The 13782-nt window shown below is 36.1% G+C and overlaps 1 protein-coding gene across 6 annotated transcripts in view; it reads left to right on the top strand.

Moving 5' to 3' along the window:
• The window catches only part of LOC129238498 (eye-specific diacylglycerol kinase), a 149498-nt gene extending 135716 nt beyond the window's left edge, over positions 1-13782 (top strand). For 3 of the 6 annotated variants that reach the window (XM_054873534.1, XM_054873533.1, XM_054873539.1), the window contains exons 12-16: positions 2231-2279; positions 8075-8128; positions 8439-8502; positions 8895-9052; positions 11640-13782. In XM_054873534.1, the coding sequence (XP_054729509.1) occupies positions 2231-2279; positions 8075-8128; positions 8439-8502; positions 8895-9052; positions 11640-11883 (569 nt within the window). In that variant the 3' untranslated portion in view covers positions 11884-13782. Of the gene's footprint in view, positions 1-2230; positions 2280-8074; positions 8129-8438; positions 8503-8894; positions 9053-11639 lie in introns of those variants that run through there. The other 3 variants (XM_054873535.1, XM_054873537.1, XM_054873538.1) reach the window with 3 other exon arrangements.

Here is a 13782-nt window from a genome sequence, read left to right as displayed (position 1 = left end):
AATAACTCTCAGAAGAGAGAATAACGGGAAAGCAACCATTTTGTTATGGAATAACTTTCTTTTAAATAAAAAAAAGGATTTTAAGTGATCGGAATTATTATTTTGACCATTACGCGCACCATTAATCATTTATCCAAAATTAATCATCCAATTTTGTTTTTGTATAACTTTTCTACTTAGTAAAACAAACATTATTTTAAGTCATGGTTGCTTTGCTTGTTATTTTGCATACTTCAGCTGCTTAGTTCACAAGTCTAAAATATTATTGACGTACGACGCCATTTGCAAAGAATATAAAATTCCGATAGGATGATTGATTTGCAATTTATTTACAAAATTCTAATATTTTTAGTCATGCAAATCTTAACTGGGTGTCAATTTCGTCAGAATTTTAATCCAAAAAATCAAAATAATAACTCTGCATTGTAGAAAAATTTATGAAAGCACTACAAAAAAAGATTGTGTCAAATAAGAAGAATTTCTGAGAACTTCAAATGTTTGGTTGTTGACTTTAATTTGGCTTAAAATATTTTTTTTTTAATATTTGCTTCAACACTCACTTTTTTTTACAAATGCAACTCTTCTCAATATTTACAACTTCTCATGAATTCGCCCGAAGAAAACCTCTGCACTAAATTCTGCAACTTCTGACTGAGAGAGAGCCTAGTAATCTAGATAGATGATGACGTTAATCGAGATTAACGAATTAATTCGAAATTCCTCAGATAAGAGGAATTTCTGATGGCAACATTACCGAAAAGGGCAATTAATATCTATTGTGAATGAAAAATAAAGACATTTTTGAAAGTGAAGAACAAAAAAGACGGGATCCATTGCTGGTTTACACAACACGTTCGAAATTACACTAATTTCTGTGATATTTTGGAGCAGTTTGAGAAATTGCAATTAAAAATTTTCTTAAATATATAATTATTTCTTAGTATGAGGGCAGCTAATACCTGTATTTTTTGCCTGCGATCCATTTCTGACCGACAAAACTATCCAATAAACAAATCAGCTATTCACTAATCTGCGTCACAACCGTTGGTCACACTGCAATTTTAATCAGAATTAACTGTGCCGGTAATCCCGTTTAACGCCGCTTTCTGTTTAGGCTATAAGTTGCACCCAGTTGCAGAATTTTTGCCCGCTGTAACGCTTTTCCTATAACTTCTGAACTGCAACAAAAACTTGCAAAACCTGCAAATTTGACTCCAGCTGGAACGCACCTAATAATACGAACTTTAGTTCCCTCAAATATTAAATATTGGTGGACCACATTTCCCTAATGGCATTATTTTTCCTATTGCATAAATCTGATATATTTTATATAAGTGAAAGCTTGGGTGCTCATTCAAATACTCACTGTTTCATTAGTTAGGAGTAACACAAAACTTTTTCCCTTTTAACAAAGCAATATTTTTGTGGAGTATTGAAAATTGTTAATTCAAAACTCTAACTTTTCTGGAAATGTTAACCAAGTTGAAATCGTCAGAGCCGTAGCTACTTGTTTCTTGTTTTTTTTTTATCTCTCTTGCCATTAAATTATCTTTCCGCTTATGAGTTTTATTAATTGCGTTACGCTTACTTTCATCGTTATGCTTTATGTTCATCCCCCCGTATTGTACTTGCCTTTTGCCTGCCTGCATATTTCGTATCAGAGACATATGTATATGTGTGTGTATATGTAGTGTTAGCAAATTCTTAACCTTCAAACGAAAACAAAAACAAAAGATTTCAGAATACAGCTTAGTCCTTGCCGCAAATATGTAAGTACCAAATCGCATAGAAACATACAGCCCAGCAGCCACTTATACAAGTATCCACAAATGTAGGTGCAATATTACCCAAACTACCTACTTCTAGTGCAACTTATGTTGACAGCAAAGACTAAACCGTATTCCGATATCTTCGTGCCAGCCACCAACAAAATAGTACCAAAAACACAAACCGAAAACTCCCAACCAACCCAAAATGTAGAACACAGATAAATGTCACAAAATGGTACGTTGAATGCATGAAATGCATTTAAATGTTTTTTCATACAATTTTTCAATTAATTCTCGAGATGAAATTTTATCATTTTTCATTTAAATTTTCAATTCAATATATTCTACTGCATTCATACTTTTGTATATTTCTGCTGCTATAGTGTATTAAATATAGTTATTTTTGATTTCCATGTCTCGAAAACAAAAAACAAAAATTTTATCGATGGCAAAATACAAAGAGGATGATTTGCAAATTGGAAAACCTGTTAAGGTTATGAAATGGAAGAGGTAAAAGGCATACGTGTATAAAATTATCTACAAACAACAACTCAATCATGCCGCTCAAATCGTAATCGCTTGGAGTTATCTCCAAAACATTTTCTAAGCTTTTCCAACAAAATTTCAATTCACCTTCCTAATCTTACGGCCTTTCTAAGAAATTTTATACAAAAGCGCTAATTGGAAAACGTATTATTCTTTCACTCAACTCACAAGCTGTCTTAAACTACTTCAAATTTTTTAAAAGTGTATTGCTTGCATTTCTATCACCCACACAACGAACTTTTCACATTCCACTTCAAGTTTTACGCAAATTCTCGCACCATTACGAAATCGGAAAATGTAAATCAGGAAGGTAAACCTACTTTCTGCAGGAACGTTAAGGGGGGATTCCCATTTCAAACGCCAAAAAATACGGTTTTTTACGAATTTTTATTGGGAAAACTATCAGTTGAATATTTTGGAAAATTTAGTCATTTGTTATGCATTATATAAAATCAACTTCAATTTTTGGTCGATTTTCTGAAAAATTGTAGCTTTGACAAAGCTCGAGGTGAAATTTCTATGAAAATTCCTGGTCGTTGGCCGCCACGATAACTCAGCTCCAGGTTGGATATTCCATAGGAATATAGTTTCAGTATGAGCTATTGAAAAAAAATTTTTTCGAAAATTAATATAACTGCGATGGTTGAAAGACAAAGTTTGTTTTTTCGCACATTTTTCCTCGGATTTTTATTTATAAAAAAGTCATGCATGTATTATTTTCCGTAGTTTATGATATGTGAAAAAAGGTATATACATATTTAAGACTCACAGCATTTTCGTGTTAATCAGCTATTCCAGGAGCACATAGTACTACCTCTTCTTCTTTAAAAAATTGATTTTCTACCATTTGCTGACCCCGACGTAGAATTCGAGCTTCTTCCGTTGCATTAAGGCTCGGAATAAAAACCGCCGCTCGGCTATTGCTCGCGCGCTTTCTCAGTATTATGGAGCGCGCCGAGTTTATTGATCAAGCATAACTTCGTCAATTTAACGAATTTTGTCATGAAATTTTGCACAGAGTTCTTTGAAAGTAAATATAATTAACAAGAATCGGTAAAAAAAATCGATTTTTTTAAGCCGGGGAATGGGAATCCCCCCTTAATCAGATATTTAAAAACCGTGTGTGCATTGTTGAAGCCTTTAGAGCACACCTTACAAAAAATGGACAGAAGGTATCAGTAACGTCCAGGTATAAGTCAAATTTTAGCATTCAGTTTATTTCTCAAAAGTGATATTAGCTCCTTCAAGGTACTTTCCATCAACTGTAACGCACTTATGCCAGCTTTTAATCCAGCTCTCGAAATATTTCTGGAACTATTTTCGTGATCATCATCAGAGCCATCTTCGGGTTTTCCATTACTTCCTTTCGGCTGTTAAAACGCGTTCCCCGTAGTGGTTGTTTGACTCAATCAAACAGAAAAAAATCGCAGGGAGCCACGTCGGGTGAATTCAATGGCTGTTGGATGGTATTCGTTTCGTCTTTGGTCAAAAACTCACTGGTTTTTTCCCCCACGAATCTTTTCTTCTATGATGAATTGCTTTACGCAAAAGTCACATAAGCCCAAATTATATTCTTTTTTAACTGTCTGATCTCCTGGCAAAAATTCGTGGTGTAACATACAATACTGTTGTAATCCATCAAGCCATGAAAACCGTGAGCATCGTTTTCTTTTTTGACTGAAAACGACGTGGCTTTCTTGAGCTTGGTTCATTCGGAGCTCTCACACTCGCCGCCTGATGTATGGATAGCGTTCTCTCGTACTCATAAATCCACGTCTCGTATTCAGTAATGATGCGTTTGGTGAATATTGGGATTGGATGTCGGAATCAGCCTTGGAAATGATGTCTTTGGCGATATCTACGCAGTTCATATTTGCATGAAATTCAGGTCCAACCAACTGCTGGGGCCAACTTTGCAGCAACACGACGCAAACTCAAATCATAAACTATCATGTAATGAACGGATCCATAAGCAATGTTCAAGTCCTCTGCCCGCTCCCATCAGGGCTTCTTTCACTTTATTGATATTTTCATCAGTTATCGATGTCGACGGCCTGCCACTTCGTTCGTTATCCTCGATCACGATCTCTTTTAAGCGTTCATGCCACTCGTAAACGGCTGTTTTCTTTAGAGTATCATTACCAAAACATTTTCCCAACAATTCTACGGTTTTCGCGCCATTGAATCAATTTTTAACGCAAAATTTAATACAAACTCGTTGTTGTAAATTCAAATCTATTTTATTTATTTTACATTTAAGACTATAAAAAAACAAAAGCTCATGCAGAGGCAACTTTTACAAATGTCAAGCAATGTCGCAAAATTTTTGGAATGAATTTTAATCACAGATTTGGCAACATAACAAAAAGAAAAGCAGAGCTCAAATCAGTTGGCTTAGAGCGTCATCTGGCGCTTAGGTTAGGTTAGATTATACTGGTTGGCCGAGGCTACGCAGAGACCATTTTGGTCCATAGCGATACCAAATCGGAGTTCTTTTCTAGCGAAAATATGTTCTAGAATTTTAGGAGACTCTCAAGGTCCAATTCAAAATGTATCTAGTATTTCAAAATTGAAAGCGCCTACGGAGCGGAGCATAGATTAGATTTCGAGAAAGCCGGACAGTAGCATTGAAGATGCTTCAAGGTTTCTCTTATACATGGCTCATTACATTTCCTGCAAGCATCGTGCACCTGCGGTAGTTCCGGCAACTTTTGATCAAGTTGGTATATTTCTTCTTTCGAGTACTTTTGCGAATGAAGTACTTCGGATATTTTTAAAAGTATACTTCTTTTCCCCTCAACTTTGTGGTGTGCATCTTGCTGTTGTTCCATCAAAGGAAAGATCTCCAATTTTATGTCACCTCTATGGCACTACCGGGACATGGATTTTATGAGCAGCTTTTTCATGCCAGAAATGTACGCGGAGGTTAGTCATTACCTGGTTGAGGTGACTGCTATTAGAAGAAGCTTTTTTTATAACTTTGATGTTTATTGCCCATAACGGGGATTGAAATCACGCCTAATGACCGGTTTATTGCGCATAAACAAAATATGGAAATACTTGTTTGTTTTTACTGATGAATATTTACGTGCTTTCAAATTGCTCTGCATTACCAGACTCTAGCTTTGTTTGCATTTCTCAAAAAAACAAAATCACGTACATTAAAGAAGGGTAAAAATTGGGCTCATACACAAAGCTTGTTGAAATACTACTATCCATGACATTAAATTCACTTTATTGCAACTATGTAGCACTTTTAAGATCTATATGTGCTTACATATGCACATTAGGGTGGTCATAATTTGTATGAAAAAAGAATTTTATTTTTTGTGGTACACCCTCTAGAAACGTAAGGTTATAACAACAATTACTAAATATGAATATGAAGGTTTAGATGTTCCGACTAGAGCTGCAAGTTTGAAAAATGTCTTTTGGAAAATAATTTTTGAGAAACTCCCCCTCAGATTTTTTTCTTATTTGTTTTTTAATAATAGCTTAGTTATCTTTGTTTTGATTCTGGGATTCACAAAGCTTTTGGAGTTATATTCAAGTATGTACAGGTAGAAAATACCGCTCCAGTGAAGCACCCGCAGGCAGTGATCAATTTAGAGGCATCGGATTTAAATTTAAATTGAAAATTCCAATTGATTGAGCAATCTCTATTATTTTTGTGAAAACCCATTCATGACATTTATTTTTTAAATATAATTCCTTTCAAATGAGATAATTTCTTTCAATTTTGAATGACTCGCTGGAGGACTTCGGTCGGTGTCTTATGAATAACTTTAGTATTGTTGACTTCCAATGCCTCAAGCGAAGCTGGTTTATCCACAAAGCATTTAGACCTCACATACAAATAAAAGTCCAAATGTCTGATATCACACGATTTTGGTGGCCAATTCACTGGTGACGAGAAACACGACGAGAGATAAATTTCTCATCAAAACGACGACGCAGTAAATCCATTGATTCACGGCAAGTTGCGGCTGTATGGCAAGTAGCGCCGTCTTGTGGAGATCACGGGCTTCAATTTCCGGCATCAAAAAGTCGTTTATCGTTGCGCGATAGCGTTCGCAATTTCACTGTTACATTGGCGCCAGCCTCGTCTTTGAAGAAAAATGATTTCTCCAGCCCATAGCCCGTATCAAACGGTTGTTTTCAATGGATGTAATGGCTGTTCTTGAATGGCTTCGGGTTGGTCTTCAGCCCAAATACGCTAATTTTACTTAATAACGTAGCCATTAATCCAAAACTGGGCCTCGTCGCTGAACACCATAAGGGGGCCTGAGCGCACGATGAAAACTTTTCACAGAGCGTCGATTTTCGTAAAACAATTCGTAGTCGTTGTTGAGGCCTACGACTTTCCATGATGAAATATCAATGAATACTGGAAAAAATTATGATCTGTCAAAAAAGACCCTACTGAAAAAAGTACCTCCAATCTGACCACCCTTTACTTGTTGCGACGCGTGCGTAGTCCACTTCACTGATTCCCTGATTCGCTTTGATCTTTAAAATAAAGGGTTTTCCAATAACAGGTGTTACAGGTGAATGGATTGCGCTATCGCGAGATGATGAACGATTTTTTATGGCCGGAATTGGATGGTATTGATCTGGACAACGTTTATTTTCAACAAGACGGCACTACGTGCCACACAAGCAACGAAACCATTGATCTTTTACGGGAAAAGTTTCCGAACCGTGTTATCTCTCGAAGAGGGGATCACAATTGGCCACCGAGATCTTGTGATTTAACACCTTGAGACTTTTTTCTTTGGGGCCACGTGAAAGAGAAGGTCTACGCCGACAGCCCAAGGTCTATTCAAGACCTCAAAGATGGAATTCGTGAGGCTATCGATGACATAAGGCAGCCACTTTGCAATTCGGTTATGGAAAATTTCATGAAAAGGATATTGTCCTGTAAGCGTGGTCGTGGTGGTCATTTGCCTGATATTATTTTTCCCTATTAATGGCATACCTTCCTCTTTATAATGAAATAAACATCCGATCATTTATATTAAAAAATAGCATTTTCTTTAAATATCAAAATAACACCTCTTATTAAAAAACCCTATACTTTAATATCAGTATTTATCTCACAATTCTGACCCTCAATGGGGTTTGGAAAACATAAAGATCCAACGCATTGATTGCAATGTTTTAATCTTCTTCTTAATTGGCGCGATAACCGCTTACGCGATGTTGGTCGAGTTTAACAACGCGCGTCAGTCGTTTCTTTCTCGTGCTAACTGGCGCCAGTTGGACACACCAAGTGAAGCCAAATCCTTCTCCACCTGATCTTTCCAACGCAGAGGAGGCCTTTCTCTTCCTCTGCTAACACCAGCTGGTACCGCATCGAACACTTTCAGAGCCGGAGCGTTTGTATCCATGCGAACGACATGACCCAGACAACGTCTTTACTAGCGTACTTAAAACAAAATATTGATTTCAAGTAGGTTTATATTTCATATCTAGCAGTTTTTAGAGTGCCGTCATATTTCTAGATGGTGTTCTGAATAATATTAACAATTTCAGAAATAGCGGCCACCCTAATATCCATGCATTCATACATACATACATGGCTAAATAACTGTACTTAATTTCTTAAAATTGCCCACTAAATATCGCTACCTTCTGCTTTCAATTTTCCCTTTTTATATCGTTCACTTGCATTTTCGCACATCCAACTTTCTCACTTGTAAATTAAAAAACAAAAAATTACACTTCTTGATTTGAAAACTTGAACAATTTGCATGCAGCAACAAAGATCGATTGTTCAGTTTCAACGAAGACGTCTTCGGTTACGGATTCAGGTATTTTTGATGCACAAAAACCGTTAGTTTTACGATTTCCTATCAGCTTTATTGTTCGCTAGCCTAAACGCCAGAAATGCAGATATATTTTACCAAATGTGATTTATACTTATTTCTCTTTTTTTCTCTTATTTGCTAATTGAATTTATCACACCAAACGTGCAACACACACAAATGCTAATAATAACGGACATAATGCACAAATCGATGTTTATCTCACTACATATAAATATACAATGTGCAACTACGTGTGTGTCTACAAATACACAACTGACAATACAAAACAAAAATATAATCAAACGTCTTTTAGCCCTATACTGGAACAAACTTCCGATGCCGTACTACTAGCGGCGCATCAAGGCGACCTAAATATGGTAGTTAGCGCTTTCGTATTTATTAGTAGTTTTAACTTAACTCAACTTTAACCAAATGCCATTCATTTGTGATTAATTATTTTTGAGTTTCAAAATCAATCTCACTTTTGTTAACAAATTGAATTGGATTAGCGCTCTTAAGTTTGTGACTAGACCAGTCTCTGTTGCACGCACCCAACTTTGAGACTCACTAAAATTTCACCCTCAACATTTGTATGTATGTATATAATTTACATTTGTACTGTCAAACATATTTGCATACGTATTTTTCAGAACGCTTTCTAAGCACAATTTTGTGATCTTTTTCTATTTACTCGCTATTCGCCATTTTTGAAATTAATTTCTATTATAACTGTGATTAATTCTCAAATATTCATTATCGCTGCTTACAGTTACGTGCACTACATGAACAAGGATACTCACTACAATCAGTAAACAAAAATGGACAGACAGCACTGCATTTCGGCTGCAAATACGACCACAAAGACATTGTCCGATATATAATATCGTGCGCATCACGACGTCTGATCAATTTGGCAGACAAGGATAAGTATGTATTCGTATGAATATACATATGTGTGTGTGTATCACTCATTTGTTGGATGAATGTCATAGGTCTAAACAAAAAATAATAATATTAAATACTGTTGTGCAACTAAGTTCTCGCTGTTCGTCAACAGATGCCGCCAGCAGTGTGTGCAAGTCGATTCTAACATAACGTAAACGTCAAAAACCAAGCTTAGATATATGGTAAACAAACTGCTTCGACACATTAGTGATTTTGTTTTGGTATCATACACTTTTGGTTTTGTGAAAATGTCTAATTTTGTGGCGAATAATCGTCACTTGCGAGAAGTGTTGATTTTCATTTTTCATTCGGAAAAAAATGGCAGCTGAAGCGCATCGAGAGCTACAAAAAGTTTATGGAGATGCTGCTTTAAGTGAAACAACATGCCGAGATGGGTTCCGTCGCTTCAAAAACGGTGACTTTAATGTTGACGACCGTCCGCGTGAAGGAAGGCCAAAAACCTTCGAAGACGCTAAATTGGAGTCATTTATAAATGAGGATCCGTGTCAAACACAAGAAGAGCTTGCTTCAGTATTAGGAGTTACCCGCCAATCCATTTCCAAGCCATTGCATGCTTTGTAAATAATTCAGAAACAGGGGACTTGGGTTCCTTTTGAGTTAAAACGAAGAGATGTTGAACGTCGTTGAACGCCTGTGAACAACTGCTCCAGCGGCAAAAAAGGAAGGGTTTTCTTCATCGCCTCGTGACAGGTGATGAGAAATGGATTCATTACAGCAATCCAAAGAAAGGAAAGTCATTGGGACTACCCGACCATGCTTCTACGTCGTCGCCTACGTCGAATACTCACGCTGCGAAGGTTATGCTATGTATATACTTGGTGGGACCAAGTTGGTGGTATTTATTATGAACTGTTAAAACCAAGCGAACCCACCACTGGGGATCGGTATCGATTTCAATTGATGCGATTGAGCCGAGCACTGCGCGAGAAGCGGCCGCAATACGCGGAGAGGCATGAAAAAGTGATTCTACAGCATGACAACGCTCGGCCTCACGTTGCCAAGCCCGTTAAAACCTACATGGAAACACTGCGCCGTCCGATTATCACCTGCTTCGATCGATGGCGCATGGTCTAGCTGACCAACAGTTCATATGACGACATCAAAAAATGGATTGATTTGTGGATAGCCTCAAAAGATGAACCGTTTTGCCGCGACGGTATACGGAATGTACCAGAAAGATGGGAAAAAGTAGTAGCCAGCGATGGGCAATACTTTCAATGATTCGCTTGTAACCATTTTTTCAGAATAAAGTTGTATTTTCATCAAAAAAACAGCGAGTACTTAGTTGAGCACCTAATAATATAAAAAAATTACAAAAACAAAAATGTTTCAGTTGAAAAATTGTTAAAATGCTAAAAACAAAAAATTTTAGTTAACAAAATTAAAAAAAAAATCCAAAAAAATTTTTTAGTTAAAAAAAGTTTAAATAAATTTAAAAAAATGTGATTAATAGCCCCGTCACAATGGACCCGTTGCGGCAACGAATTCGACTGACAGCAAAATAGATTACGTGTCGTACACCGTGCCAGAATGCACAAAAACTGCCAACTTTCTACTTTTACCGTACGGCAAGTGCGACGAAAATGACAAATGTTTAAAAAAGTACAATTTTATATCGCACAAATTTTTATCGATGCTGTTCTTATTATATCAAATGAAATGCAGAAAATAATTAATTGTGAAAATTCATATGCGCCCTTATCTTTACGATAAAAGCTTGAAAGAACAGAGAAAAGGCTAGGCTTAGCCAAATTGTGCGCGTTATGGTCATAATTATGGCCGCACCCACCGTCTACGACTACCATAAAATCTATTAAAACCCTCTTTCACTTCAATAAGCATTAATTTTATAATAAAAGGTGGTTAAATTTCAAGGGCCGATGTTGAATGTGAACCACACCAACACCGTTGGACTTCTTTCTTTGGGGTTATTTGAAAGAAAAGGTGTACGTCGATAAGCCAGCAACAATTCAAGAGCTAAAGGATGATATAATTCTGCACATTAACGGCATAGAACCTCAATTATGCCTCAGCGCCATCGAAAAATTGGACCATCGGATGGAGGTGTGCCGCCGAGGCCGCGCCGGCCATTTGGCCGATATTTTGTTCCATACGTAATTGAGCCATACCAATATTGTCATAATAAAGAGAAATGACAATAACTTCTTATAACAATTGTATTTTATTCAAAATCAACACCGGCCCTTGAAACTTAACCACCCATTATATTTCACAACCAACAAAAACCTGTTTATACACAAAGAAATATAATACTTGCTTTCACACCAAAAACATCTGTTGCTTTTCTGTTTATATGCAGCAAAACTTACATTTATCACGACACGTCAGTCAAATACGTTGCCGCAATGGACACAAAGGACCCATTGTGACAGCCCTATAAATACTGTCGTCCGAACCTTTCACTTCAGCATTTACCGATCCTCAACGTTACGCATATTTTTTTGTGTAATATTAAATCCATTTTGTTACCTTTTCTTTAACTGCTCTCCTTCTCTCTATCTCTCTCACCCGCTCTCTTCCACTATAGGGGACAAACAGCACTGCACGTTGCTGCTGAAAATAATCGCCGCGACATTTGCGTGATGCTGGTGGCTGCGGGCGCTAACCTACAGGCGCGCGATCTATGCGGCAACACACCCATGATGGTGGCCTTCAATAAAAACTTCACCGAGATTGCAACATATTTGGAAAGTAAGATGCTTTGCGCTACAATACATACAACAACAGCTATAGCGAAGAAACGCAATAAAATGCAGCAACAAAAACCGTAATCCGTAATCCGGACAGCTAAATGAATAGGCTAGGCAGCTAAGGCTAGAAGCTAAAAGCTAAAAATGACAAATCGCCCGCACCCTCCCAAAAACACCACTTCGGCTATTTCCCCGATAGCAATTATTGATTGCCACGAAATGCAGTAGTTTGTTTAAATAAAAAAAAAACGAAAAAGCAGAAATAAAAACAAAAAATTGCACTGGTTTATATTATAAGCTTTGTATTACCGTTATATGCATGTATTTGTAGGTTATGTAACTCTTTTGGTTGTGTTTAAAATTTTCTTTTGTGATTTTCATTCATTTTAGTTGTTAATTTTACTATGTGGGGAATTTTTTATTTAAATTAATTTTAATGCTCATTTACCCCCTTAACTGTATTGTTTGCACTCGTATGTTAGAGCTGGTTTTAGGTAATCGATAGTAGAATTTCAGAATTTATTATTAAATTTTAATTTTAACGACACAAAATTAATAAACTTTACTTGTGTATCTTTTTTATTCTGCTTCTGCATACAAATGATAAAAACGAAATTGCAAAAACAAAACAAAAAACATAAAAACTCAATGTGACAACCAAACATTCCATAACAATTAAGGTCAAGAGCGTTTTCTCGTAATGCAGAGACAGTCGCGAAATTGAGTCGAGATCAGGCGAGCAAAACTGGATATAAGTAGCAACAGAAGTTAAGCAAATTAAAATTAGCATTAATTAAAGTGAACAATAGCATAAGTACACATAAATACATTTAGAAACTAAGTATTGAAATAAAATTAAAAAAAGCAAAAACAGCTAAACAGGCAACAAGCAACTATGGGCACTTTGAAATGAGGACTACGAAGCCCAATTAGAAATATTTTCACTATTTATTAGATAGATTTACGCTTTTCGCAACGCTTTTAACGGGAATTTGCATAGGAAACCACACAGCAGAGAATTCATGCAATCTAATTGATTTATTCGCATACATTTAAGCATCATAACAATTTTCGATTAACACACAAATCCACTATAAGTAATTGAGAGCAATTCTTCAAGCAGTAATCGTAATCAAGTAGTTTAATAGTTACCAACTGGAGTGAATTATACTCGTATTTAAAATTATCATTACTTCTTCAAACCAGATTTGATTCAAGCGAATGAAAATTTAACGCTGAGACAAATTCAAAGAAAATTAGTAACGTAAGCTCGTAAATTTTTTCGAAAACTAATACAAATAGCGCATAAGTATGCCGAAAGTAGTGGCGACTATACGAAAAAAAGCAAAAACAAAAAATACAAAATAAAATGCAAAATTTAAAATGGTAAGCAGCTCAGCAGGAGCGAAAGAAAGATTCATTTGTGATATGGAATTAATTATAAAGAATGTTCTGTGAAAACAAAATAAAAGCAGGCATTGGCCAAGTTTGCGCCAGCTACATGAGTAGGGCAGGCGGCGAATTTTGGTCGCAAGTAAATTTAAACTAAGCTTACATTAAATGTGAATTAACTTAGGAAGCTCTTCATAAATAATTTTAGTAAACTAAAAAATCGAATACAAATCTAGTTGATGTACGAAAAAAATATATGAACGGCGAAAATTTTACGCTCGCAACAAGCAAATGAGCAACATATAGCCTTAAAACACACACACACAGTTACACACACACACACACACACACACACACACACACACACACACACACACACACACACACACACACACACACACACACACTCATACACATATACTCATATTAAATACTTGAAATACTTATGTATGAATGTAATTGCAAAAAGTTAAGAAATACTCAGCAAACACTAAAATGCAATTGAATTCACTTTTGTTTTCGAATTGCACTCGCTTTGATGGATATGAATTAAAAATAAAAAAAATAAAAAAAACAATAAACAACACA

Source organism: Anastrepha obliqua, chromosome 2, assembly GCF_027943255.1.
Source record: "Anastrepha obliqua isolate idAnaObli1 chromosome 2, idAnaObli1_1.0, whole genome shotgun sequence".
NCBI classification, from domain to species: Eukaryota; Metazoa; Arthropoda; class Insecta; order Diptera; family Tephritidae; genus Anastrepha; species Anastrepha obliqua.
The sequence above is the reverse complement of the archived record's forward strand: the minus strand, read 5'-3'. Positions and strand labels throughout refer to the sequence as shown.